General features: G+C 39.7%; 1 protein-coding gene across 8 annotated transcripts in view; it reads left to right on the top strand.

Moving 5' to 3' along the window:
* The first annotated feature begins 843 nt into the window (after positions 1 to 843).
* The window catches only part of LOC108245729 (pleckstrin homology domain-containing family A member 7), a 165,729-nt gene continuing 138,704 nt past the window's right edge, over positions 844 to 27,868 (top strand). For 3 of the 8 annotated variants that reach the window (XM_017432861.3, XM_017432863.3, XM_017432862.3), the window contains exons 1-3: positions 845 to 1,302; positions 1,468 to 1,544; positions 1,677 to 1,734. In XM_017432861.3, the coding sequence (XP_017288350.1) occupies positions 1,220 to 1,302; positions 1,468 to 1,544; positions 1,677 to 1,734 (218 nt within the window). In that variant the 5' untranslated portion in view covers positions 845 to 1,219. Of the gene's footprint in view, positions 1,303 to 1,467; positions 1,545 to 1,676; positions 1,735 to 25,158; positions 25,508 to 27,868 lie in introns of those variants that run through there. The other 5 variants (XM_017432872.3, XM_017432868.3, XM_017432859.3 and 2 more) reach the window with 4 other exon arrangements.

Below are 27,868 nucleotides of genomic sequence, written 5' to 3'. Positions count from 1 at the left end.
CTATGAGAGATCACAAAGATAATCAAACGATTCAAAACTCACGGAGGGATACTGCACTGACGTAAGCGTCAAGTATAAACAAATACAGCGCCTGCTCATATCTGCGCGCCGCGCCCTGAGAAACGCTACAAAGCGTGACTAGAACTGAGCCTTAATGCTGCAAGCGGTGCAGCTTTGTAGTTTACCAAAGTTGTACTAAAACATTATGACTTCTTACATATATAAGGCGCTCCGGATTATAAGGCGCACTGTCGTTTATTTGAGAAAATTGAAAGCATTTCAGTGCGCCTTATAATCCGAAAAACACGGTAGGTCCCTCTCAGACTAGCTATTGTTAGCACGAGTGGACCCACTTCCAGAGTAAATTTTTCCACCTTAGAGAACTCTAATCTTCAAACTTTCATAGAAGTTCATACAAACACCATTTTCTAAATCTATACACTGCTGTCAGTTTTGCATTACGCCGTTGTTCCAGCAGAAATATGACAAAATTTTAAAAGTCCTGTTTATAAAAAGTTTATAAAATAGAGTTCGCACGCCGAAAACGCTATGAAGCTTTTTGCGGCTGAAGCTGTGGATTGTTGTTACAACAACAATCCACTTTGGTCTTAGCTGCACTCAGACCTGCTGTTAGCTCATCAGTGCTGCTGAACCTAAACTGTTTTTTTTTTTTTTTTTTTTACAAACTAAGGCCCTACAAAGAACAATTTGCAACAGGTGAGATATTTATTGTTCACAAACTTTTCACAGAACCCCACTTCAAAATGGCAGACCTATTCCTTTAAGACTAACTGCCCTGTTGTTAATGTGTGATTAAAAAGAATTTCACATTTAACAGAATATATATATTAAAACCCCCCGCATTTAAAGTGTCACCCACTCCAAGTCCTTATAAAGCACCAATAAACGTCTTCAGTCAGAGCCAGTGGCCCGTAATTAACACTAATAATACATTTCCCGTCGTATTTGCTCAGAGGGTGTTTTATTTTCACCCAGTGTGAGGTATGTTGTCTTAACTTCGTCCCCGACGCAGTTTGTGCGCTGAGCAAGGACTGGTGGCCGTGTTTTCGTTTTTCCTTTTTTTGTTGTTGCTGGTTCGCGCATCGATTATGGGATGTACGGACTGGCTGTGAGTCCCCGAAGGCAGCCCCGGCCCTGGCAGAGCTCAGCTCCCCGGAGGCTCCACGGAGCGGCGGCTCGGAGGTGAAGCAGGCGGATCATGGCGGCGCCCCTCGGACGGGACGCCTTACCCGAACGCTGGTCCTACGGGGTCCGCGGGGACGGCAGGGTCTTCTTCGTCAAGTGAGTGGGATACCGAGAGCGCCGTTTCTCCCGGTTTAACCGGAGTTAGCGGAGTGTGTCGACGTGTTTTTTGTTATTTTTTTTCCTTTGGTTGTTTTCCTCCCTTCTAAGCCTCGGAGACGTAACAGGTGTTTCTTCTCTCCCTGCTTTCCGTCGGCGCCGCAGCGATGAGACGCGGAGCACCACCTGGCTCCATCCCCGCTCCGGCGAGCCCGTGAACTCCGGACACATGATCCGCTCAGGTGAGCGAGCTAAGCTAGCTCCGCGGAGCACTTTCACCTGTTGTTGGCTTTTTTGTTTACTTTAGTTTCGCAGCCAGGCCAGCACAACTTTAAACTGTTTTGTTGTGGTTGTGTTTGTTCACTTTATTTCAGACCTACCTCGGGGATGGGAGGAAGGCTTTACAGACGAAGGGGCCAGTTACTTCATTAAGTAAGCAGCTTAAAATATTACTGCCCTGTGTCTGTCTGCTCCGCGCGGTCACCTGTAGTTGGAGTTGCCGTGCAGCTTAACATGGCTGCTGCCTTTAATTCTCCGACACTGGCGGAGATAATTACTGCGGGAGCACAATGGCTTTAAATGAGGTGTGTCTGACTCTCCACTGACCTGACTGCTTTCATTTACTGCTGCGTATGAAATTCAAACACCAGCTCAGTCAGTCTCTGACTCACACGTCCTGCTGTTTGGTTATTACTGTGTAATGATTTTTTTTTTTTTTTGGCAAAGTTATTATGTTTACCAGCACTTCTGTAAAACCCATAGGCCATATGCAAATACATTTGTAAGCTGACATACAGGAGATGCTTTGTAGTAGGTGCTTCTACTTCTACCAGAACCAGTTTTGAAAGCTAATATTCACATTAAAGCTGCTCATTGCAGTGCGTGAAATCAAACGGGGAAAAAAAGGTAATCCTGAACTGTGTCCAATGGTGCAGTTTTAGAAGCGTTTGCTCCAATAGTTTTCCAAATATGCTGACAAGCAATTCTGAAATGCGGGTCCGCACTCCATGTAAACATGGATTTATTTGCTGAAAACCACGTGGAAGCCTGAGTCACATGACCGACCCGCATTAGTCTGGCCGTAGTCGGTGCAGGCTAGCTAATGGGGCGAAATCGGACAGACGTAGGTTGTGGGAAAAGACGTTTAAGGTGGAATTCAAAAAGTGAACCTGCTGCTAAACGCGAAAGAAAAGAGAGTGACTGTGATATGATTATGACTCTATTATTTCAGTTTAGATTGTTTTAGAAACCCACCGTATGACTTTGCTCAACAAATATGAGCGTAAGTATGTGCCAAGACGTCAGATTTGTCGGTGCTCTTTCACGGACGTCACCCTGTTTGACCTATTTTCATCCACTTTAGCCATTTCCAAAGGTAAACAAACACAGATGGTAGTTGACAGCTGTTCACAATTGTTGCTTATACATTTTTAATTTATAAGCAACATTTAATTATGAGAAAATATTGCACGAGTTGTTAGTTAAAAAGAAGCAGAATGGTACTCTTTTGCCCCAGTTTCTTTCTCCACGTTTATTTAACTAACTTTTATAATAATCTCACGGTCAGCTGGGTACAACCTTGCTCCCTGTTCTGCAAGGGAAACATCCTGCCGTTGTTCCTGTGTCGCATTTATAGCTCAAACCGTGTGTCGGCCATATTGGAGGTCTCGGAGACGCAAAGAGACTAACATTTCAGTCGCTTTTGAAATCGCTCATCCTAAGCGCACAAATCGACTTGGTTTAGATGGTAAACGTCTGCAGAGGTTCCTCAAATCCATCTGATTGTGAAAAACATGTTTGCACAAACTACTAGAGTTCTTTGAAGTCGAGGAGAAGATTACCAGAAGCTGTCGGAAGAGAAGAGGCGTCTGTGCAGCTGTGATTCTTTTTCAGTTTTATCTGGATTTACGGCTTTTTAGAAGTGATCTGAGTCAGACCTGAGGTCAATGCGAATCTGAGGAGAACATTTTAAGAAGGGCGTAGGGGTTGTAAAAGCTTGTCGCTATTCAGATTGTCATGAACACTATGCTTTTAAAAGCAAGCATGTTGGACTCTGTAATTAAAAAAAAAAAAAAAACCTCAGGTTTTCATAGATAAAACCCTGACCTGCTTTCAGGTTGAGGTTCTTGTCAAAATTGAACTCTGCTCATATTTGGAGTTTTTTTATTTTACAGTTTGTTACTATGTTATAAATAATACCGCTTTCAGCTTAACCGATATTTGAAATCAGGTGGCTCTTATGGGTGTTATGTAACTGTGTTTGGATCTAAAGCTGGTGCATGACTTGTTGATTGTACCCTCTGTACTGTTGAGAAATCAGCTTTGTTCGAGCCATTTCCTGATGTGTTTTGTTCTCTGTAAAAATTAGGGCACTTACCCACCAAAAAAAAAAAAACAGTGGACTCACATTCAAAATGTGTTGGCTTTAGAGTTCACTGTATCCAAAAAACATATGCATATTTTTACAAGGAGAGTGTAGACAGTTTCTGAAGACTTAAAAGAATATTAGTTTAGTATTTGAACAGCAAAGTCCAGGACTCTGATTTGGTCGTCTTCACTTGGGATTTGTCTCTGCACTTCAGTTCAAACTTTTGACTTGAGCTTGGAGCAAACTTAAAGATTAATTAAAGGCTTACGGAGAAGAAAATATAAGATAAGATATGAGGCTATATCTGCACAGTGCAAGATAAAGCATCCGACGAGTGTAAAACAAACTGTAAGTTCAGCTTTTTATTCCTCTTCAACATCTCTCAGCATGAACAGCGATAAAGAAAGGTTTGTAGCAGGGATAGGACGGGTTGTTTATTATTTTTCTACATTTGATAAAATTGCACTTAAAACTGCTTGCCACAACACAAACCTTGTAAGTAATGAGCAGCGTTTTATTTGGGCTAAAAAACGTCGAGTACCAGATTTACTAACAGTGTGCACCTGATGCCTGATGCTCTATGGCACAGACATGTCAGAGCAAAATAACTCAAGGTAAAAAGTATTGATGTGCATTTTAAGCAAAAAAACGTGGTCTGGTAATTATTTGATTTTTCTTCAAATATTCGTATACTCATACTTCCCACAGCGCATGCTTATTTCTTCACACAGAGCTAATTATTGTGGCACAACTGTCATAGGGGGTTCAAAGGTTTCAGGAGCAGGGAGCTATTCAGAGGAAATATGGGGCTGATCATCCACTGGGCAAAGCTTGACCAAGGGGGTTCAATTTTTTAAATGTAGAACATCAGAAATGCATTTTCCTGCCGTTTGGAACAAGGCTGGGAGGCTGTTTGAAGAGTCCAAAATCTGCAGATTTTGAGGACAATTTGTGAGAATTGTTGGCTTTTTGGAAGGACTGGGAGAGTTTTCAGGAAATCAGATGGAGAATTCATTTAACCAAGGAACTATCTCCCAAGGCGGTAAACCTGAAGTGAGTAATCTTGTAAAATAGATGTGAATAAAAACATGTTGACTGGAGATTTGAAATGAATTGATTGTCTTTGCCTTCTCTTTGGTTGGTAGAATCCACTCAGCTGACAGGAGAAATATACCAGATGTGCAAAGAAACTACTAAATAAACCAGAACAAAACATGAAGAAAATGAACCTTTATTTAACACATAATGTAACAATACTAAGGGGGCCAGCTTTCCTCTTTTTGCCCGTTCTTTTCTTGAACATTAATCTGTCATCCACTGCCTGGAAAAACGACGCAGTGTCATGCCCCCCAACATCGACCAATCAGAAGCCTCTGCAGATAAATGAGAACTCTTGTCCAATCAGTGGTGGTGTTACAACAACGGCGCTTGCTTGCTTAAAGGTGGATGCGCCTGTGGATTGACAAAAATGATCAAAAACAAACTCGGGGAGGAAGAAAATCACCATTTATTGTGACTAAAATTAAACTTTGCATCGTTATGCAGATCAGAGATAACATAGGGACTCCTCTAGGCAAACATCTACAAAATCTGTGGTCATTAAATGAAAGAAGCTGCTGGCTTCTTTTTAAAACAGGTTAAAAAGCAGAAAAAAGCATCTTAACGAGCTCTGATCTGAGCTGTCTCCTTGACATTTAGGACTGTTTGCCTGCTTCATGATTTTGCTATAAAATGTTGAATTAAAAGTTGCCTTACTCACCCCAGGTCCTGCAGCTGAAAACCCTCTCATAAAATAGAGATGTGTCCTGCTGCTAATCCGGGGGGATCTTTTATTTCCTTTCATTTCCCTTGTTCTGATGGATCAACATGGAGGGAGATGCACATATTCTGTCCGTACAGCTGACTGTCCATTTTATAATCCTAATAAACAGCAACAGCAGAAAGACACTGGCGAGGCTTTCGAGTTGTTTGTCTTTACTTTTTTTCTCGAAGAGGGTGGGGAAAGCACTGTTAGGAAACAGCTTGGTTTGTAAAAAATAAATAAATAAATAACTAAATGGCTGTGATGGTTGAATTTGCCCATTTTAACTGGACTTTCAATACAAGAAAGTCACTGCCCATCACTAGTAATGAGCATTTAAATGAATCTCTGCCCTATTTGAGTTTTTCTTATAAAATGAGTTGTTTTTTTAATGCTTTATGTTGTCATTATTAGTTATTTTTATTCAATTAATTTCCCAATATTTCTTTTGGCATTCATCACTCAAACTTTGGGCAAATTTTATGATTTTATTTCCTGAAGTTATATATATATGTAAACAAGCTATATTTAGCTTCTGAACTCTCAAGCTCACATGCTCATGCTTACTAGGCGTGGACTGGTTCCCAGTTTCAAAACCACAATTTTTTTTTTTTGTCATGTACCTGTGGTTTGAATTTATTTTAATACGATACCAGAAACACTGTGAGCCTGTTTCTGGTTGGATGTAGCGCAGAGCAGAAGGCCCCCCTCTTCCACCTGTTGCTGCGAGCTGTCAGTCAGCTGTGTGCGATGGCTGACAATACCCATAAACTGCTCCCACTTATTAAAAAAGATGAGGTTGGCTGTTTGAAATGTTTCTGGCAGCAGAAAACAGAGACGGCCGAGGCTTGTGTACCGGGAGTCACTCTTTTCAAAGGTAATGTTACGAAACAAGGGTTTGCAACAAGAGTTAGCATGTCTATCTAATTTTATTAAATAAAAGCAATTAGATCATACATTTTTAAGTATTAGCACTGTGAAACCGTGGTGTTTTTGCTCACGGTGATCACGTTTGAAGAATCTCATACCAGCCATAATCATTCTGCAGAGTGTGCTTTTTGTTAAGTGAATTAACAAAAGAACACAACATGTTATCAAGTCCAGAGGATATTTCAGGGAGTCTTTTCCATCTTCAAGTCCAGGTGTACAGAGGAACCTCCTCTCTGTCTCTCCATGGAGCAGAGGGGGTGTTTTCCTTCACATGAGTGGAACAACCAGTTATTTCCCGCCTGCCTGTCCACACATTTAATTGGCAGATGGCTGGTATTTCTTGAACTGAAATAACAAAGTGAAGTAATATCATCTCTGACATCCAATATCCTTTTCCACGTCAAACTGGGACTGTTTATCTTGAGGGCATGTTTGTGTTGCAGCCCTCCTGGACTTCCACGCTGGAGCCTCTTCTAGCCACAAAAATGTTTTTCATCTTCTTATTACTTCACAGAAGAGAAACACAGTCTTCTCTTTGTCTCTATGTGTGTATGTGTGTGTGTTTTTTTTATTGGATTTGGACATTTTCAGAGTAACTGGCATCAGCTTGTTCCTAGAAAAAAACAAAAGCTCAGTTTTAATTGCATGTCTGAAGTAGAAAAATATCTGAGATCTATATTAAATTTTAAGGTTCTTTATTCTTGTGTTTCTGTCAGCTGTCTTAACTTTCCAAACTCTTCTTATGTCTTATGTCCACAGTCTTTACACTAATTATACAGTTTGTACATCAAAATGTAGCCACTTTTGTCTACTTTTACTCAATGTGTCTCTCACTGCTATAAGACCCAGGTTTTTTTTTCTCTCAAGTCCCTTCATGGGGCAAAGCGTGCACATCTAAGCTTTTATAAACTTCCATTGTGTCTGAGCTCAGATTTGTTTTCTCCATAACTGGAGGTGAAGGGTCTTTATAAGACACGTGAAAATTGAGCAACTGGATGTTTCTGCCACTTGCAGTTCAGGAATTTTTCCGTACGACTTTTAGATTTTGCACAGTGACCGTTTGGCTAATTTCCATGCTTTGTTTCTATCTGACTGTCTTATTATGAGTGCTGTCATGGAGTGAGAGACAGGTTTTGTGGTTGCCATGATGACCTGAATGAGCCACTGGCAGCAGCTTTAACAATTATTTTGATTTTGGTTCTATTCACACTTCCTTTATACATTGGTATTTTGTCAACTTAGATTATTACGACAAAAGGAAAATGACTTTTGGCTTCAAAGAAGAAAGCTGATCTCTGTTGGATTTTCAGGCAGTGGATTTATTGGTACCCTCCAAAATTTCTTCAGAAATTATATATTTTTTACCACTGAGTTTATGAATGTGTATTTGTGTAAGATCATTGTTGAAATCCACTTTGTGGAATCAAAACAAATCTATTAAGTCCAAGTAAGAGACCCACAGAACGTTATTCACTTATCTCCTCCAGAAGACATAAGTTTTCATTAGCGATGGTCTGCTGCGCACTTAATGGACCACAGCTTAATGCAGAGTGGAACCTGTGTCGGACGTGGCTGCTCATCGTGCCAGGAAGTAACGGCAGGAAGATATCTGATTCTGACTCACAGGCACAGAAGTGTTGGTGAGCTCGTTACAGACGTAAACGCAGCATCAGCAGCCAGGTTCTTTGTCTCCCCGTGGCTACTGTCACCTAAATGTTTTGTTCTTCTTCACCAGGACTTGCTTTATTAACCTCCTCCTTAGTTATCCTTATGGTGGAGTGGGATGTAGGTATGAGTTTGCCTCCTTTGACAACTTCCTCCCCTCAGGGCCACCCCCCTCCCCCATCACACACACACACACTGCTCGTTCCAAGTTTTACAGAGTGTGTTTTTATTGATTTAACTTTGTTACCATTTGAGCATATGTCTCATATTCTTAGCTATTCGCCCACCTGAGGGGCCTACAGATGGGTCCCCCTCCTCCCCGAGCCACAGTCCCTCCCAGCGGGGGGGGGGTGGCTCTTGGTATGGGGAGGCAGGGAGCAGAGCTGATCAGGAGCGGAGAGGGATAAACCGTCTGTGGGAAGGTCTTTGTGACTTCAGCTCTACTGAAGGGGGATTGAAAGAAGGCGTGGGGGACAACGTGAAACAAAAGAGGGCGAGAGCTGTTTGATGTCAGAGATGCCTGCTGGAAACAGGACAGCTGGTGCGCTTCTACAAACCTCATTATCCTCTGCTTCAACTAATCTAGACGGCAGTGAGAAAACCTGTAACTGAGCTTCTTAACCGGTAATTTTGTTTAAAGTTTTCCGTGGCTAGCATTAGAGAGCAGATTAGTCTGAATGATAGATAATTAAGATAAATAACAAGTTTCAAATTGCTCTATTGCTAAGTTTATGTCACATGTTTTTAAGTTATTTTAAAGTCCTTTCTATGTTTTTTATGTCCATAAAGCAAAGACAAACTGCACTTTGCTAGGATCAGTCACATTCAGACACCAAGTACAACTTACAGATTAGCTTTACACTCCAAGCTCTTTCCTTATTAAACAGAGAGTAATTTAAGTTCATATTTCGCTGTTTGACTGATTGAGGAATGAATAGGTTTTACAAAATTAACTTGTGTAACTCGTGTAACTGAACCACGTATATTCCCCAAATAAAACACACACGAAAATGTTAGTAAACTAGCACTAGAGACCTAAACCTCCATCGAGGCCACAGCATGAATGTGTTCCGGATCATAATCTGGATCACCACCAAGATTGAATCCAATGTTTTTTGGGACAACCCCAACATTTCCTGAACATTTCATCTAAATCTGTTCATTTTAAGTGATTTTTGCTAACGGACAGACAAACAACCGAAAACAGAACCTCCTTGGTGGAGGAAACAAAAGGGTCACATGTAGGAGCAGAGACAAGCTTTCAACAAAGGGGTTACCTGTGACCTTAACCTTTGACCCCATGAACCTTGAAATCAGGCATCATCTTTGACCCATGAGGTGTCCAGCTGTACAGTTTGACATTTATGCATGACACTGTTGCACTGTTGCAGAGTTAGAGCACTAGGTCAGCTGTGATGTTGACCTTTGACCTGCATAGGATGACATTGAAATCAGTCATGATCACCCTTGACCTAAGCAGTGTTCATCTGAGCAGTTTAATTTTCCTCCATTGCATTGTTGCATAATTAGAGCACAAGGCCATCTGTGACCTTGACCTTTGACCCTGTCACCTTGAAATCAACAGTGATCACCCTTGAACCATGAGGTGTCCAGCTGTGCAGTTTAACATTCCTGTTATACAGCTGCAGAGTTAGAGCGTGGTCTGACCTTTGACCTTGAACTTTGACTGGATTACCACCAAAATTTAATAACTTCCTTGTACTATATTTGATGTTTCCTGAAAATTTCACAAAAATCCATTCATAACTTTTTGAGTTATCTTGTACACAGACAGACAGACAGACAGACAAACCCTATTAAAAATCATAACCTCCTTGGCAGAGGTACTTACTGTTAAAGTTAAAAGAATAGTTCAGATCCTTTTAAAGTGGGGTTTTGTGGAAATGTTATGAAGAATGAATATCCTGAAGAAATCATGTAAATCAGCCCGGATTGGTGAGTTTATGCTTAGTCTCAGCAGTATCAAGGGCCAAAGTGTGTTTCTGCTATCTTAAAACAACTCCAGTTTCATAGCAGTTCATGTAAATACTATTTTAGAAACCTTCACATTGTTGGCGGTTTTGCATTATATGGTTATTATGGTGGAAATATTAGAATATTTTTACTGTGAGTACTTCAGGCTGCATAGGAAGTGCTACAGCTTGCTGCTACTGCTGTCATTATTTGTGCCTGCAATGCAAAGGTTATCAAAAAAAAGAGTTTGCTTCAAAGGTGCAAAATCTTTTTAGATTAGCGTTGTTTTAAGGCAACAACAGTCCACTTTGGTTTTGATCCTGCTTGGACTAGCCATTAGCTCGTCAATCCAGTCAGAGCTAAACTCTATTTTTTCAACAGGTAAGTTATTTATTCTTCATAACAATTAATCAGAACTTCAATTAAAAAGGTCTGAACTATCTCTTTAAATCTTTTTATTGATTTTTTTTAACAACTTGGACCATCTCACTTCAAGCAGAATACAAAAAAAGGAGAAAAAAAATAATTGGAAGAGTTTTAACAGGATGTCAGTCTTCATATTATTAAGCTCCCATTTAAATACATTTGAAGACACCATCTGTGAACACAGACTAAAGTTATCCCTCCACCAGTGAACCAACATTTGTAATTCTCTGGAATCAAACTAACTACATTTATTCCTCACTGTTGCTACACGCGGCTTTGCAGGAAGCTTTCTGCTGCCAGCTTCTAAAATTTATGGAACGACTTGAACACGTCTGCTGTCCATTCCTTTGCTATGTGGTGAACAAACAAAACTTCTTGTTTACTGAGTAAAACTGGTTCGTAAAAGTATCACAAATATATCAGGGTTGCCTTTATCTTTGACTATTGTTTTTTACTCCTCTTATATTATTAGAGTCATAAGGCTGATGTGAGCAATAATGCTACAAAATATCTCATGAACCCTGGATGCATTTTAATGAACCTTAGAGGAAATAACTATTGGATATGTACAACTGACTAATGTTTGGAGTCAATCCAGTTCAAGATGGCTGCTACAGCTAATCAACATTAGGCAGCATGAAAATGACTGTAACTCAGTCATTTTTCACAGAAGTCCTGTGTTAGAAGCTGAGAGTCATTCACAACACAAACTCTGAGCTTAACATCTCGCAGTATTGCATGAGATTGAACATAACATTGTTGATGTCGATATATGATGACACCTGAGCTGTCTGTATGACAAGTCTGCAGTTTGCTGATGAAATAATAATAATAAAAAAAGGTTCAGAAGAACAGGTTATGAAACATTTTTGGTTCAGGCTTCAGAGTGTTTGGTAGCATTAATAATTGCCAAAAAAGTCAAGCAGTAGTCAAAACCTAAAAGAAATCATATAAGAGTATAAGAAACCTCTGGGATTCAGTCTGAACGCATTTCAAGGCTTACCATAAAACAAAACAAAACAATAAAAACAACAGAACTTCTTCTAACTGATCAATATGGGAGTAGAAGTGGTTCTGCTTTATGTGCCCACAGTGCTGCTATATATTGTTAATGAAAGCAGCTACCTACCCACCTCTTTTCTTGACATGATCTGATTTATTCATTTGAGATTTATCGATTTATTACTCTGAGCCTGTGAAAACTAGCTGTGTGAACAAAGCTTTCCATAGATTCTTTTCTTATCTGTGTCTCTCACAGACATCTCCCTTCAAGTCTTTACCAGGAAAATTAGTCCTTCAGTTGTTCAACAGTTTGACAACGTACGTATCTCAGTGGTTTATATATAGCTTAGTGCCACCTCAATGTGGGCGGGTCGTCATACCGTGGGCGCCTGGAACTTAACACCAACAGGTAAATAAGTAAAGTCACAAATAAACTTACCATTCTCTGTCAGGGTTTCCAAAATGCCATGGCCGAGTCAAGGCCATCTTCTCTCTGCCCGACAAGCCTGTAAATAGAGTCCATTTTGTATAGCTTCATCTGAATTCATCTGAATTCTGTCGTCATCCAACTGGAAACGTCTGCACCTCCTCGTAGTACGTGTACATAGTACATGTTGCTATTTTATTGGATGTATAATTTTAAAAAGGTAAATACCAGAAAAAAATGCTGCTATTGCAAGGTGTTAAAAATGTTGGGATTCTTGTAAAGTAGACGCTCTCCTGATTGACATCGCTCTCTGGCCAATCGATGGCCTCCAGCCTGCTGACGTCAAATCTTCAGCTCGACTCGGCTCACCTGGAACCACCCAATGGAAAGACTCTGAACCCGCACCGGGTCAATCTGAGTAGGGTTGATTCGATCCCATGGAAAAGTGCCATAAGGGAAGCCTGTACAGTTTCACATAGGGAGAGCAATGTGTCATGATTTATCATCAATAGGCTAAATTTAAATATATTTTCATGACTATTAAATGACTGATTTGTCAGCTTGGTTTAGCTGATTATTTACATTTTAAAACACAGGTTAGATTTTAGGCAAATTTTGGAGCAAATTCAAAAAATATAACTGTAACTATCTGAATTTGCAAAAAATGAAACATTACAAAGTGAAGAATAAGATTTAAAATGTACAATCTTCTTGAGTTTTAGATTTTGTCTAGAAACACAATATCAACAAGACATTTCCCCCCCCTTTCATTACTCTTCTGTAATGGGAGCAACGTACTTAAACTAGAGGAGAGAAACCAAATATGGATCCCATCACTTTAGTATCAATCCAATCTGATGCCATTATCAATATTTGGACTGATCCACATAGCACTACCAAATGTTGCACTTGTACCAGTTTTTGCACTTGGTTTTAATACCTATTTCTAGTCCCAGTTCATGATTTCCCTCCAGTTTGTAAACTTCTGCTTTTCACGGTCTAATAAACCACACATAATAAATAATAATAATATCGAAAATGACAAGGGCACCGTTTCCACATTATGTGAAAACCTTCAGTAACACAATAAGACAATCCCTTTGACCTTTGACTAAAAAAGATTACATGTGCAACTTACTGCAGATGTAATAACTCTCCAAGCATGTAATAGAATGCCTTGGTCTTTACAGGAGGTAAATGTTTAACTCTATAAAAACAAGAGTTTCATGGAAGACAACTGAATTTAAGATAAAAACAGCATACTTCCAAGATTGCAGTTAACATGGTTCAAATAAAGAAAACTAAAGAACACATACGTGCGTTGAGATTCTTAAAAAGAAAAACCCGATTATCTACTCCTGATTTGACTTCATGATGAAGCACAGAAGTTGCAGTTTTACACAGCTGACGTTCTTGTCAGAAAACTGAAATTGGCTGTGGAGTGATTTGAGCGCTGCTTTGACTGGCAGCGTGAGCACAATGATAGTATCACGAAGCCGCCACAAAGAGGCTTATCTGAAAGCAGCTTACAATAATGTCAGGAGTACGGCCCTCCATGACCTAAACCCTTCAAAGCTCTGCGTCGTGCTGGCTGCAGATACCATCAGGTCTACGGGAGTAACTGTCATCTTGAAACGTTGACCTTGTTAAATCTCAGACAGGTTTGCTGATTAGGTATATTTCTTACTCAATAGAATGTGGTTGACTCCAATGAAGCCATTCATTCTTCTAGTATGACAGCAGCAGCGGTGGAAACAACAAAACAAGCCTATCCATAAAGAAAATAGTCTTTTTGAAATTCTCATCATTTTTCTAACTCTGAACTCTTGTTGCTTTGTTGCATGACCTTGAAATATTATGTCACAAACCTTTGATATACCTAACAGGAAGAGTCGGAAGACTATTGATGAGACATAACAGAAAACTTTCAAGTGCACTTGTTAAGATGATGTAAAATGGGAGGATGCATTTACTGAGATCTTGATTTTTAATGGAGATGCTTAGTCATCAGGTGACCATGACACTGAAAAGGCCTAAATGTGCTTCTTATTTAAAGAGAAGCTGTGCTGCGTCAGAGCGACTCTACCGAAGCGGCTGCTTTTTGTTCTTACAGGGAAAAAAACCCCCACCCTGACTTCTTTTAATAAGTGGTTTGAATGATTTGTCATTGCCAGTTCACAGATATTACCTGACTGGAACTCTTTGTCAGCCTATTAATAAAACTGATGAATCGTATTGGTCCAGTGATCACAGGATTGGTATTGTGCCTGTTTTCTAGCACCCTTTGTTCTTGAATGAAAAAGAGGGCTTTGTTTTGTTGTGGAGCCACGACTAAACCAAAGAACCAACAGTTTCCTGGCAGGAAAATAAAAGCTAAAAGAGACAGCTTTGTCAACAACCAAATTTTAATTGTTTTATTGGTTGAAAATGTTAATTTTTCTGTTTTTGTGTTTGCTTTCTAAGCAACATGCTATTTAAAGAGTGGTTCTTGTAATCCTCAGCTCAGATATCTTCTTCATCTAGTTCAGTTTTGTTCCACTTGATTGTGTTCTTTCTTGATGTTAGTTGGAATGTGTTTTTCTACAATAATATGACTTCTTTTTGTTTTTGTGTCATTGTTAATATTATAAAGGTAAACCAGTAACTTGCTGAGGTGTCAGAGTTAAAGAACAGCCCCCATGTTTCTGGTGTTTAGGGCTGCTACTATTAACTGTATTGACAATTTTTTTGTTAATTTAAACAGCCAGTTTTTACCCCCCAGAATCAAAATCAACAATTTTATATTAGTTATTTTGATTTTTAACAGTCAACTTTGGCATTTACAGTATACCACCAAATAAAATGTAAACAAACATTTCTGAATTAAAGCAAAAATTATACATTTTTTATTCTTCATGTATTTCAAAATCAAAAGCTTGAGTGTTCATCAGGTTGTATAATGTTTTTGTAAGAACTGCAGGAAACTGGTGAGAAATTCTTCTTTTGCAGGAATTCAGTCACATAGTTTACCTTCAGAAAGAAGAGAACCAAATACAACACAGATATTTAAAATGTAATGATGGACTGAAATGAATAGAGACTGGAACATTGAAAATGTTTTTTTCTTTAAACCCAGCCTACACTTCTCACAACAAATTAATTGCATCCATCCATTCATCCATCTTCTACCACTTATCCATGGTCATGTTGTGGAGACATCAGGTCCAGGAGAGAAACGCAGACATCCCTTTCCCTAGCGACTCTCTCCAGCTTCTCCTGGGGAATCCCAAGGCACTCCGATGCCAGAGAGGATACATAATCCCTCCAGGGAGTTCTGGGTCTACCTTGGGACATGCCCGAAAAACCTCCAAAGGGAGGCATCCTGGAGGCATCCTAATCAGATGCCTGAACCACCTCAACTGACTCCTTTTGATGCAAAGAAGCAGCGGCTCTACTCCGAGATCCCCCCAGATGACAGAGCTCCTCACCCTATCTCTAAGGCTGAGCCTGGCCACCCAATGAAGGAAGCTCATTTCAGCTGCTTGTATCTGGGATCTCCTTCTTTTGGTCATGATCCAAACCTCCGTTCTACCGTCACTCGTGAACAGGACTCCCAGAAACTTGAATTCCTCCACCTGAGGCAAAAACACTCTCGATGCAGAGGGAGTATTCTTAGAGGAGCTGACTCTAATTCCAACCCCGTCACACTCGGCTGTGTACCATCCCAGTGCATGCTGAAGGTCATGGCCTGAAGATGCCAACAGAACCACATCATCCACAAAAAGCAGCGACGAGACACTGAGTTTTCTAAGCCAGACACCCCCCTTTTCATGCTTGTGCCTTGAGATCCTGTCCATGAACACCATAAACAGGATCAGAGACAAGGGATAGCCCTGGCAAGGTCCTACCTGCAAGGAGAATGATCTTGATTTTGTGCCAAGAACGTGGATGCAGCTTCTGCTTTGGTTAGAAAGGGACCAAAAAGCCCTCAAAAGCAAACTAGGCACCCCATACTCCTGCAGCACCCCCCGAGAATGCCTCTGGGAACACGGCCTTAAGCCTTCTCAAGGGTGAAAATTTAGCAAAAACCTTCACGTAGAGGCTGAGAAAATATGATACCTTGATAGTTGGAACACGCTCTCCAGTCCCCCTTTTTCAGAATGAGACTCATCACCCATCAGCCTCAACAGCTCAGTTGCATTAATTAATTTTATATATTGTATATTCATTTGGCAGATTTCAATTTTATTAATTTAGGTGTTAACATTATCTGCAGAATTAAATGTGCTTAAAACAGGCAGAGGTCAAATGGATTCAGTGCAGTAGGACACTTACACATGGAAGTGTCATGTCAAGATCTGTTCTACCACTTAAATATAGTAGATTTTTAGCCACCAAGTGTTTCCCCTTGCTACAATGGACACATAAGGGACACAAACTTTTATTTTAGCATTTTACTTGAAATAGCATTGCTTAAAACAACGGAGGAAAAGCTGCTGGGAAATTTGAACAGAACTCAACAATACAAGCTTAGAGCACAGGCCCAGATATGTGTCTAAAGGTTTGCGCGGACATTTATTCACTGAGCAATGTAGAAGACAGACAACTTGTCTAACCTCATAGACTGCATTTGCCAGTTAAAAAAAAATGTACAGAGGTTTTTAACATTTTTTTAACCTGACTACATATGGTATGTGTAGGAGCTATAGGTAGCAGTTGTCAGTTCAGCTAATGCTTTGGAGGACAGGCAGTGAAAATGATAGCATAGTAAAGAGGTTTTACAGTCCCTTTGCCTTCACAAAGCCAAAGACACCTTCTACACCAGTGTTAACTTAAGAGTGGACCAAATGTCGGTTACTTTTCCAGAAGGTGAGAGAAACATTTTAGAGCATGGGCTGTGAATAAATTTGGAAACGAGAGAAATACACTTTCTTTTTCTTTAAATGTAGCAAAGCTCCCAAGAGATAGCATCTGCTGAGGGAGCTTCTCGTATATACTGTTCCCTTTATCTTTGAGATTTTGGCTCTCTCCTCTATGTCCTCTTGATGCTTCTCGAGTGCATGTTTTGGTCAGCTGTTTCCCCATCGCTTTTCCTCTCATCTTATCTGCCTTGCTGTAGTGTTCTCAAGTTTTGGGCAATTTGTCAGTTAATTTGCTTTTTAATTTGTCTCATTGAGAGTTCAATTCAGTGTCATACGGAGAGAGATTATCTTGTAGTTATGAAAAAAATGATAATTGAAGGAATTATTTAATTAAAGCTTCTTCACTGTGAGAACCAGCAAGTACTCTTATGTTTTTATATATAATGATGCCAGACACTTTGGTCACTGCTCGAGTTATGCTACTCATGATGACAAAGCATTTAATACGTGACAATAGCTCACTGGTTTATTGAGTGTCTTTTTGAGAAATAAAAGAAGTTGGAGTGGCTTCTCACCAATATTAAGGCCCATTTTTATTGTCCCTTTGACATAAGTGGGGCTAAGAACACATCTTACCACTCAGACCTTGTCCACATAGAAACAAATTTTCCAAAATGATCTTTTCATTTGTCGTTTCTACAAGTATCCTTGTATACACAGCACTGCTTATGGAACGCTGCCACAAAAATACTCCAGAAACCGGAAACGAGGTGTGCAGAACGCTCGTAAAGCTTGGACGCTGGACACAGACTGTAAACACAAAACCTAAAGGTTTCCCCCATCTTCCCGTGAGTCAAGTATGTGGTGTTTACTAAAGTTCATCAGCCTCGTCTGCTCGTTGAAGTAATGAAGTATACACAGGTTTTACTGTGGCTGTGCTACGGAATTTGTAGCATCTGCAGAAGAAGCTCAAGCAAGGAATCTGCCATTGTTCTTGTCACCTTTGGCGCTCTTGAGATCGTAGGTGAGATAAGAGTCGAGGCAATGACATCATTGTTTTCAAAAAGTTTTGGTCATCTACTTGAAAATGCGAAGGTGGCGTTTCAAGAATGTTTTCCTCTGAAACCCATTTTTAAAAATATAATTTTGGGGCTCCTAAAATGCTGTTTCTCCGTACACACAAGACTAAAACAAAAACAAATTTTTACATATTCACAAAAAAAAAACTGCTCTCATGCGTATAGCCCCTCAGTATCCAAACAGTTGTCCTTGTTTTTCTTATTTTTGCACAGTTGTTCTCACAGTCTTTTTAGTCTACTTTGTTTTCCACCCACCTAATATATGGGGTTAATACTGCCATTGCACATGTGTTGTTAGGGTCAATAGACCCCACAGATTCAGTGGGTTGAGTGGACAGTCGACCCACTGAATCCATTGGTGGTGGATCAGAATTGTGCCTGTTCCCAAGATTTACCCACACTCTCTAAATCTGAGCCCACTGATTGGCTTAAAGAGCATTTGCAGATATTACAATAGTGAATGGGAATGGGCATTCTGAAACTGGGAAGCAAAAGACTGAAACCCAGAAATTTATTGTTCACTGAAGATTCTCTTAATGGCAGAATCATATGGTACTTTTAGGAGATTTGGTGTGTTTGAGATCAAATCAAAGTAATAATGTCAATGGGAGTGAGATGTAGAATTGAACACTTTCACTGATGTTTTTCTCTCAAGTTTCTGATTTAAAACTCCTAAAAATAAAACTATGCATGCTGATCTTAAGCCTGTGAGCTGCAGCTTGCAGAAATAAGTTCACTGTAGACGAGACGAGAGCAGTGAGTCACTGTTTATACCTGAGTCACTATATTCCTTCAGACCCCACAGGGACTCAGTAAGCATCTCCACTGGCTAATGATTTATCAACATTTCTGTATGTGTGTGAGAGTTTGTGTGCTTAATCACATTCTTTCTTCCACTGATTTAAAATAAACTCATATCAAAGAGAAAAAAAAAACATCATGGCATCGCCTTAATTAAAAAAATTTAGGAAATCCGTAATTTGTTTATGTGATTAGGTTCATAATTGTGACTAAAATTACTATAATAAAAGCTAGTTGAATTTTAGCCAATTGTTAGCTCTTAAAGAGCAGATGTGGGATCTGTGTGCAACTTTAAACAGATCAGTAAATATCAGTAGCATTCATGAGAAAAATGAATAGCAGAAAAAGATAATTTTTACAGATTTGCTGTAAGTAGGTGAGTAGTTGTTCCTCAGTGTTAGATGTGCACACCTCAGGTGTGAGCCATAAAACAATCTGTGACTCTGTGATGTCTTCACAAGTCTCTCTCTCTCTCTTTGTGATTTAACACAAGTGTAAGATAAGGTCAAAAGATCATGTGTGTAGGGGACTGTTTGCATGCATTATTCTGCAGCTTTGAGAACAGCAGCGTACAAACGTAACCATTAAATGAGTCCTATCATCAGAGCTCAGTGAAACCAGTATGTGTAGGATTAAAGTAAACAAACATGATGCTAAACAGTACCCTGCTACAATCAGTTGTGTTTGTTTGTCTTATTGCTTCTCCCTGTGTTTCTTGGCCACTCTTTTGTTTTGTTTCTTTACACTGGAACCATTGAGTGCTGCCATCCATTTCCAAACTCATTTATAACGTCTACAATTTGCGCCAAGCTGATCTGAGAGCACCACAAGGTGCACCGCACTGAAATAAAACCCTTTTCACGCTTACAGAGCACTCTGTGTCAATACCCTGTTGAATAAGAGACAAAAGTACACACCAACATATTGTAGTGTGTAAGTTTGTGTGCACTAAATACTGAGTTGGTTTTATTTTTGAGCATCTTAGTGTGACTCTCCATAACAAGCCAACAGGCCTCCAAATTGATCCTTACTCAGTTTGAAATAGTCCTGGAGGAGGTCCTGAATGAGCCTAAATTGTTTAAACCCACTCAAGTTAAACTGCTGTTTCTCTCTTCCTCCTCCTCCTCCTCCTCATCAGCAAAAAGAAATGCCATGGCTTTCATCTGACATCCTGCATTCAAGTCTGCAGCTGGAGAAACGAGCTACTTCCTCAATATCCTTTCTGTGTTCTAGCAGCCAGCACCCAAATTTAGGCATGATTTGTGTTTGTGGACCCATTTCGCTTGCTCTGCCCCCTACTCGGGCAGCACACACTGCATCCTCTTTGAAAGCATCATTAGCTGTCCGTTCCGGAGGTCAAGTTATAAGTGAAGATGTGGCAGCAAAGTAAAGAGCAAGGGAGTCAGTACCCACCAAGTAAAAAACAGGGCTGAAAAGCGTGTGGTCGTAACGGCAGATTGGGACCGCAGCAGTGGTTTGCTGTACAGCTTTTAGTTGGTGCTGGTAAGGTCAGAATCTCTGCCAAGATAACTGTGTAGTGTGCGACTGACAGTAGTATAAACATTTAAGTAAAAGCTTTCCTATGAACCAATATAAAACTGTGCAGATTGGATCTGTTTTAAGATTGCAGCAATTTACTTGGAAGTGGGTCCAAAGCAGATTGGTGCTGTCTTAAAATGGCACCAGTCTTCAAAATATTATAGCGGCCCATTCGAACACTAATATTTAAACCTTTACAATGCCATCAGTTTCACATTTTGTTTTATTTTATATCAGAATTAATATATGAAATGCCTGTTGGTTGTGACCCCTGGATGCCCAGCGACCCAGATTTGTGTGGTTGCTCACATTATAATTTAAATGCGACCGCCATCAGTCTCCTGTGTGAACAGACCACGGCACTGAAGCAACTCGCATGCACAGAAGAAGACTTGACATCAGACACAGCACGCCGTGTTTATGAAAGTACATATGGATGCTACACGTCAGCCTGTGCGTACAAGCTCTGAAGCTGTGCAATCGGAGCCGACTAAATTATTACCTGCCATGCTTGTTTCATCTAATATTTACATTTGATCTTTCGAATTTGCCTACTCCGACGCAGACATCCACTTCTGGAACAGGATGGATGTGCTGAAAGTAGAGGAGAGAAACAAACTCAAGTATTAATACCATGACGCTCAATGTCACCAGCTTGCTGTGATGCTTTTAATCCTCTCCTGTTGTTATTCTTCTTATTGTTGTACTGAACTGTGCTGTTTTATGTGGCTGGCCTTGGCCTGGCAATGGGCTGAAGATGGAAATGAGCTAAGACTATAATCTTACATATTTCCATTTATCATATATGTTCATTATTATCTATTGTACCTTTTACAGATAAATAAACTGAAATGTTAAGATCGATAACATTAATATTTGGATCGATCCGCACACCCCCGCTTCAGTGACGTAAACTTCGGATGAAATGCGACATGACCATTCAGACTGAGGTTGCTTTGAAACACATCAAATATGTATCCATTTTAGTGCCACATAGAAAGGCGACCTGGGTCTGAATTGGAAAAAAAAATCAGATTTGTAACATTCAGGGACAAAAACATAAATCTGATTTGGACCACTTTGGCCTGCAGTGTGAACGAAGCCTTAGACACAGCTGTTGTATTTTGTTGGTCCCCTCATCCAATTTTGCAGGAAAGCAAATAATCTGGTATTCCAACTTTGACAATATTTCCAAAACATGAAAAGTTGTTTTCCCATTTTGTTAGTACGGAAAGCTCTGCCTGCTTTAGTTTGTTTTTGATTTGAGTCTTTCCACATCATTTAGGTGTAAGCTTTAGGCCAGTAATTCAGAAACAACAGGTGCAAGGCTTCTTATGGCAGTTTATTTCTGGTATCAAGGCTGTAAATGGTAAGGTTTCTCTACTCTGTAGTTACAGAAGGCTTTGAACAGCATGAACACAAAAACTATAATCTAAAACTGATACATTCAGAAGTAGACTAAGCCTCGTGGAGCACATGCTACTACAGGACTGTAAAGACAGGAGTTAGTTGAACAAGGGAATTTTAATGCTCGATTACACAGTCCTCATGTGTCCTGCTCCTTCCTGAAGTCGCACCTCAGACAGAATCATCGTTATGCTTTTATTATTATTCATTATTCCTCTTCCTTTCCTTGTGTCAAAGTCATATACGCCTGTTTTGTCCCGTTGGATCAATCTGTATTGTGCAGACGAGGTAATTATTGAGCTGCTGCTTCGTCGGTTAGTTTTGGTCTCATTGTGGAAGGTTGTGTCATTGACTTTTATTCTTGACCGTGATTCATTTCCCCATTAAGTAGGCGCTATTTCTGAGATGAGGACTGTAGGTGGTGTGGTGTTGTGATGATCTACTGCACACATGTAGTGACATTAAATGCATCAAAGAGTATTTGTCCTGACAGTGCTCCTCTGTGTAGCTGATATTTCATCACTCATTGATGCTCTCTGCTGATTCTCTTCCAACTGATGCATTATTTTTGGATGCTCTCTCCCTCCTGTGATCCCTACCTTTTCTTCTTTCCTCTGTTACAGACACAAGTATTACTCTCAGGCCATTTCAGTGCACCACATTCATACCGTATGTGTGTTCATCTCTGTCTTAGAGGATAAGCTGAAAATGTATCTCTTGGATATTTAACTTCTTCTCGAGGCTGTAGTATTAATCCGCAGACACTCACAGAGGATCAGAGCACAACGCTGATCTGTGAGGCTGATATGTAGTCTAACATAATGCTCTTTTGGGAAAAATTAAACTGAACATACTGCAAGTAACACTTCTTTGATGCTACTTACATGTTTGCTTTTATTGCCTGCCGTCAAAAAGGACGAAGGGGGAGGATTATGTTTATGCCTGTGTGTGTTCATGTGTCTGTCTGTTTGCTAGCAAAATATGCCATGAACCACTAGACAGATTTACCTATTTAACTTTTGGAGTCACACTGATTTAAAATGGCTGCCACAACTGACCTTAAACAAACAAAAAAACACAAAAATAACTATAACTCAGTTAGTTTTACACATATTGACCAATTAACTATTTGGAGTCAACTCTTTCTGTCTGTTAGCAAAAAATCTCATGAACCACTGGATGGATTTTGATGAAACTTTCAGGAAATAATTTAATGTACCTCTACAACTAATTACTTTTTGGTTTCAACCTTATTGAAGATGGCTGCCACGGCCAACTGAACTTAGAAAACACAAAAATGGCTATAACACAGTCAATTTCACAGATGTCATGCGGAAATCTGATGTGGTAGTAGCTGAGAGTCATTTACAACACATAATCCAAGTGCTACTCATTGCTTGAGACGTTTACTTTAAACTTAAGCATTAACTGTTAGAGTCAACCCTGTTTTTCTGTTAGCAAAATATCCCATGAACAGCTGGAGAGATTTTATTGAAACTTTCACAAAGTAATCGTTGGATGAACATCTACAACTGAATAATTTTGAGAGTCAATTCAATTAAAGATGGCCGCCATATCAACATTAGCCAACACAAAAATGACTATAACTCATACATCTGTACTGATATTGACCTACAATTGATGTGGTAGTAGCTGAGAATCATTTACAGTACATACTCTGAGCATGACATTGCATAAATTGCATATAACGTTATTTTTAAGGTTTGACCAAATTACAACTCCATCATTTCTCAACATAATATAGTCTGGAACTGTGGCATGAAAGTTGGTGGGTGATATATATTCATTCAATAAATGCTAGGCCTTCAATTTTAACCACCTGCCGTCAAAACATTAATCAGAAAATGATTAGGATTCCTACAGTCTCAGTAAAATTAAACATACTCCAAAAATGGTGTTGTTGTGAACAAATTTAAATGTTTTCTTGGCAAAACTCTATGCAGAAACAGATGACTTTCACAAAGATTTGTTAAAGTCAAATTTCTGTGACAAATCGTACTTCAGATAAATTCCACTCCCACTCAGCAAGACACAGGGAGATTTTCCACACATCTATTGAAATGTCAGCCACATCATAAAACCCGTACATTTTCTGAGCACAGAAACACTGTGATCTGCTAATATAAAGAGAACAATGACAAGTTTCCGACTTTTTTTTTAAAACAGTCTAAAATCATTTTATCTTCTCTGACTGTACTAAAACTTGTTTTATATTTTTACACTTTATAGAACAAAAGCCTCTCTTTGCTTTTTATTTGCACAGTCCGTGTTGCCATTTATTGCCCACCAGCTAAAAGTGGGCGATAATGTTTTTACCTGTGTTTGTGAGCGTGTGTGTACGTTTGTCTGTTACAAAAAATATCTCATGAAACTCCGCTCAGATTTTAATAAAACTCTTAGAAAGTAATTTTTAGAGATACGTCTACAATTGTTTGACAGTCATTCCGATTCAAGATGGCTGCCACACCACAAAACTGGCTAGAACTCAATTTGGTGTGGAGAGTCATTCTCTTGCCATTACCCTTGGGGTAAATCTTTTAGCAAAATAGATCATACACCACTGGCTGGATTTTAATGAAACCTAATGAAAAAGTAGTTTCAAAAAAGTAGTTATTGCGTGTACATCTGCAACTGATGGCCGCCACAGCTAATTGACTTTAGCAAATACAAAAGTGGCTATAATGTCACATTTACAGTTACTGAGCTAAATTTTGTTCTGGTAGTAGCGTAATTAGAGTAATTCACAACACATTCTCTGTGACTAACAAACGACACAGCATTTTGCGATGTTATGAGATTGCACATAGTTATTTTCATGATCTGACTAAAACGGCAATAAGTCTTTCTTTTTTCAATATAAGACGATCTTGGTTTAAAAATAGCAATGGGTGATATGCTTTCTTTCAAGCTGTGCTTGGTCATTCATTTATTAACTTTACTGCTTACCTATAAACTGAATCATATCGAATGTGTATGCAAAAGTATCTATGAAAAAACATTTTTGTATTTGCCGTAATCAGTTTAGAAAATGATATTAGGGACATTTCATTCGGTAGTTCCGAGTAAAAACCTTGACAAAATCTAATTTACTGTAAATATTTTAGCTTTACCAGTGCTGTAACAGATTGCAGTATTTTCCCTGGCAGGCTAGAAGAGCACATTACAGTTTTAAATATAATCTTTGGAAGAATGGATGAAATGTAGAGCCCACGTTTAGAAACTTGAAGCCATCTTGTTGATTTCCCCTGCATGACAGGCCCACGTATGACTCCAGCGTGGGACCCACGGGCCTCGCCTCGAGCTGCATGACTGTTGTCTGTCGACCACGAGAGAAGCTTGGAAATGGAAAGTGCGGGGCCTCAATCTGTGTTCCGTACTGAGCAAAGAAGGGGCAGATACAAAGGAGCGATTGAAGGTCTCGGATACAAGCGGCGACTGAGTGAAACAACAAGATGGTTGATACAATGTTGTGGTCTGGCTGGTGGCGTGAGACAGTAACACTTCTGTCAGAGTCAGAAGGAGGGTGAAGCTGCCCGGGCCAAGCAACCAAAACATTAGCAGGGCAGTTTGGAGAGAAGGGCATCATGTGAGGAGCGCTGGAGAAGGCAGAGAACGATTTATTGGTTTTGTTTGGTTGTATTTAAAAGACGTAGAACTAGGACGGTATTCAGGTCAGACTTTAGAAGGAGGAGGACGTGTAAAGACTTGTTAACGAACGTTTATGGAAGGCCAAATTCCTGGACATTTGACAGAGTTGTTCTGCTGCGGAAGAATGGGTACCTGCTGCAGCCTTGACCCAACTCGGGATGCCGGTCACGAGCTGGTCCCCATCAAACGTCACACCATCTGGTCAAGAACCCCGAAGGTAGTCACTACTATTGATGACCATGAATTTTCCACATGGGATCTCACATGTGACACAAGGTAAGGCCATCACAGAGCAGGGTGTCTTCGCACAACAGAGCAAAGCACCAACCATCCGTAGAAATGCGACCCCATATCAACAATGGTTTATTGTGCTGATAGTTTGTTATGATGTGCTTGAAGGAGATGAAGTGGATTGAAGTTCTTTATATTTCTTATTTTGGGAAAATTTACAGTTCCCACTGGTTTAGTGCATCATCCCGCTGACGCATAACGACACAAGTTGTGTGTGGTGTAGCTTGTCAGTGTTATAGCATTGCGATGTGATGTAAGAAACATAAAAGTAGACACATGTGCTGTGGAAGTCAGAGGTGTGTTTGTTGGTGAGCTTTACATAACACATAACTGAAGATGCACACATTGAAAAAAACACACTAAGTGGCAGTTATGGCCATGTCTGGCTCGGTTTATTGTAAACACACATACGCATTCTCACACTGAATACCAACAGAAGATTAATTCAGCTTGACAAGAGGTGCCTGGCAGCTTTATGAGCCCCTTCAGCACTTCCCTTAGCTTCACTCAGGTGGTCAGACCATAAAGAAGGTAAAACACCTCCTGAAGGGAATGAAAATGAGTGGCCTTCATTAAATTCTTTTGACATCTGTGTTTTTATATCTGTGTTTTTATACCTAAATCCAGCCTGAGTTCGACATCATATTGGCATAAAGCCACACTAGGTATTTGGTACATTATAGTTTAATGTATTTTATGCTTAGATGACCCAGTATGAGCAAAGCAATAAAGGAAATAAACAAGATGCAACTGTGAAAGAAAATATCCTCATTATATCCTCCCCACAGAAATGTTTACTTTTTAAAGCGTTTCGTAGGGATTTACATCAAACCAAAGTTTCACCATTTCACATGTTGGAAGCTGAACATGTTGATTATGTTGGCTGTACTGGGAGTCCTAATAAACAGCTCCAAACTGTGGCTGAAAATAAAACCAATGGAATAAAGCTGGTAGTTCGCTGCACAGCGTCAAGAAGTGCTTTTTTTTCATTCATACACTAAAATTAGATCAAAATAAATGCTTTAATAAACAAGGGCTGCAGGATGGACTGAGGATTATTTACTCCAAAGCACAACACAGATACAGTAGATGCTGGATACGGACAGTTGTTACTTGTGTTTGTGGTCAAACATAAAACGAAAAGAGAAACAACACTGACCCATTGTTGAGAGCATTGCCGTCATGGTTAGACATAACTGGATGGGAATAAGTGAGCAATATGACTAAACATTTCCTGCTCTATTAGGTACTATTATGGTGGCTTAGTTAGAAATGATTGTTGTTGTTTTAATGTTTATTCAGTTAGCCTGACTTGCTATCAAGTAACTGCCTTTAACTCTTAGGTCCATCCATCAGGGATTTGAAAGCCGGATTGTACTCACCCTCTTGACCAGTCATGATGGAGGTGAAATGTGACTTCATTTGGATAGTTGGTGGGTATACCTGTGCTTGAGATGGGCTGAACCCACTGCGGTCCTCTTTCTAAACATAAGACATTGCTACTAAGAAAACATTACCACTACACAGCTGGACTGGCTCTACAAAAAGTCGTCCAGGAAGCATCAAATCTGCTTTAAGTAGTTGCTGAAGTTTGCATTTGCAATAATTGTACCATTTTGTGTTTTTCAGTCATACCGAAGCCTGTAGAAACAAACCTGCTGCTCCTCCTGTTTAATAATGCGTCTCTTGTGCAGCATGTGATGAGTTAAAAATATGGGTGGTGCACGTCCGACTGAAATGACACAAAAGCACTGTGACGTGAGTTTTTCTACAACTATTTGTGCTCACGTCTGCTGTATGAATGTAACATACAGGTTTTTAAGCACTGTATGCTGCCATCATGTAGGCTCTTGTTTATTTCAAGAAAACCAATCCACAATCTGCACATTACAACAATATAGCCTCTTGGTGACAGGCCAGGCATTGACTTTGTTCATCTTCACATCCTGAGAGAAATCAAAATGTAGCAAAGGAAGAAACTTGAAAGTTAAAAATATGCAATATGTTCAATGTGCCACTGACCAATGCAGAACAGGAATTACATTCACTATTTCAATTTTAACCTTAGGTTTGTTAAATTTTCCCATTCTCTACTAAATATGTGATTGGCAAATAATCATATTCCATTTCCACATTATATCATCCACAGCTTCACAATGAGTTTTGAAAACTATTACAGTTTTTATAACAAAAGAGGTCCAGCTGAGAACACTGGAAGACTCTCAATTAAACCTTCACATGTCATTGTGAAACTGCATGAATATGGAAAGTCTGGGATAAATATGTAAATCAGGAGCTCTGAGTGTATTATCAGAATGCCACGGCTGACACCACAGAACATGAAGT

Source organism: Kryptolebias marmoratus, linkage group LG11, assembly GCF_001649575.2.
Source record: "Kryptolebias marmoratus isolate JLee-2015 linkage group LG11, ASM164957v2, whole genome shotgun sequence".
Lineage (NCBI taxonomy): Eukaryota > Metazoa > Chordata > Actinopteri > Cyprinodontiformes > Rivulidae > Kryptolebias > Kryptolebias marmoratus.
Note: the sequence above shows the minus strand (reverse complement) of the source record. Positions and strands in the feature narration are given on the sequence as shown.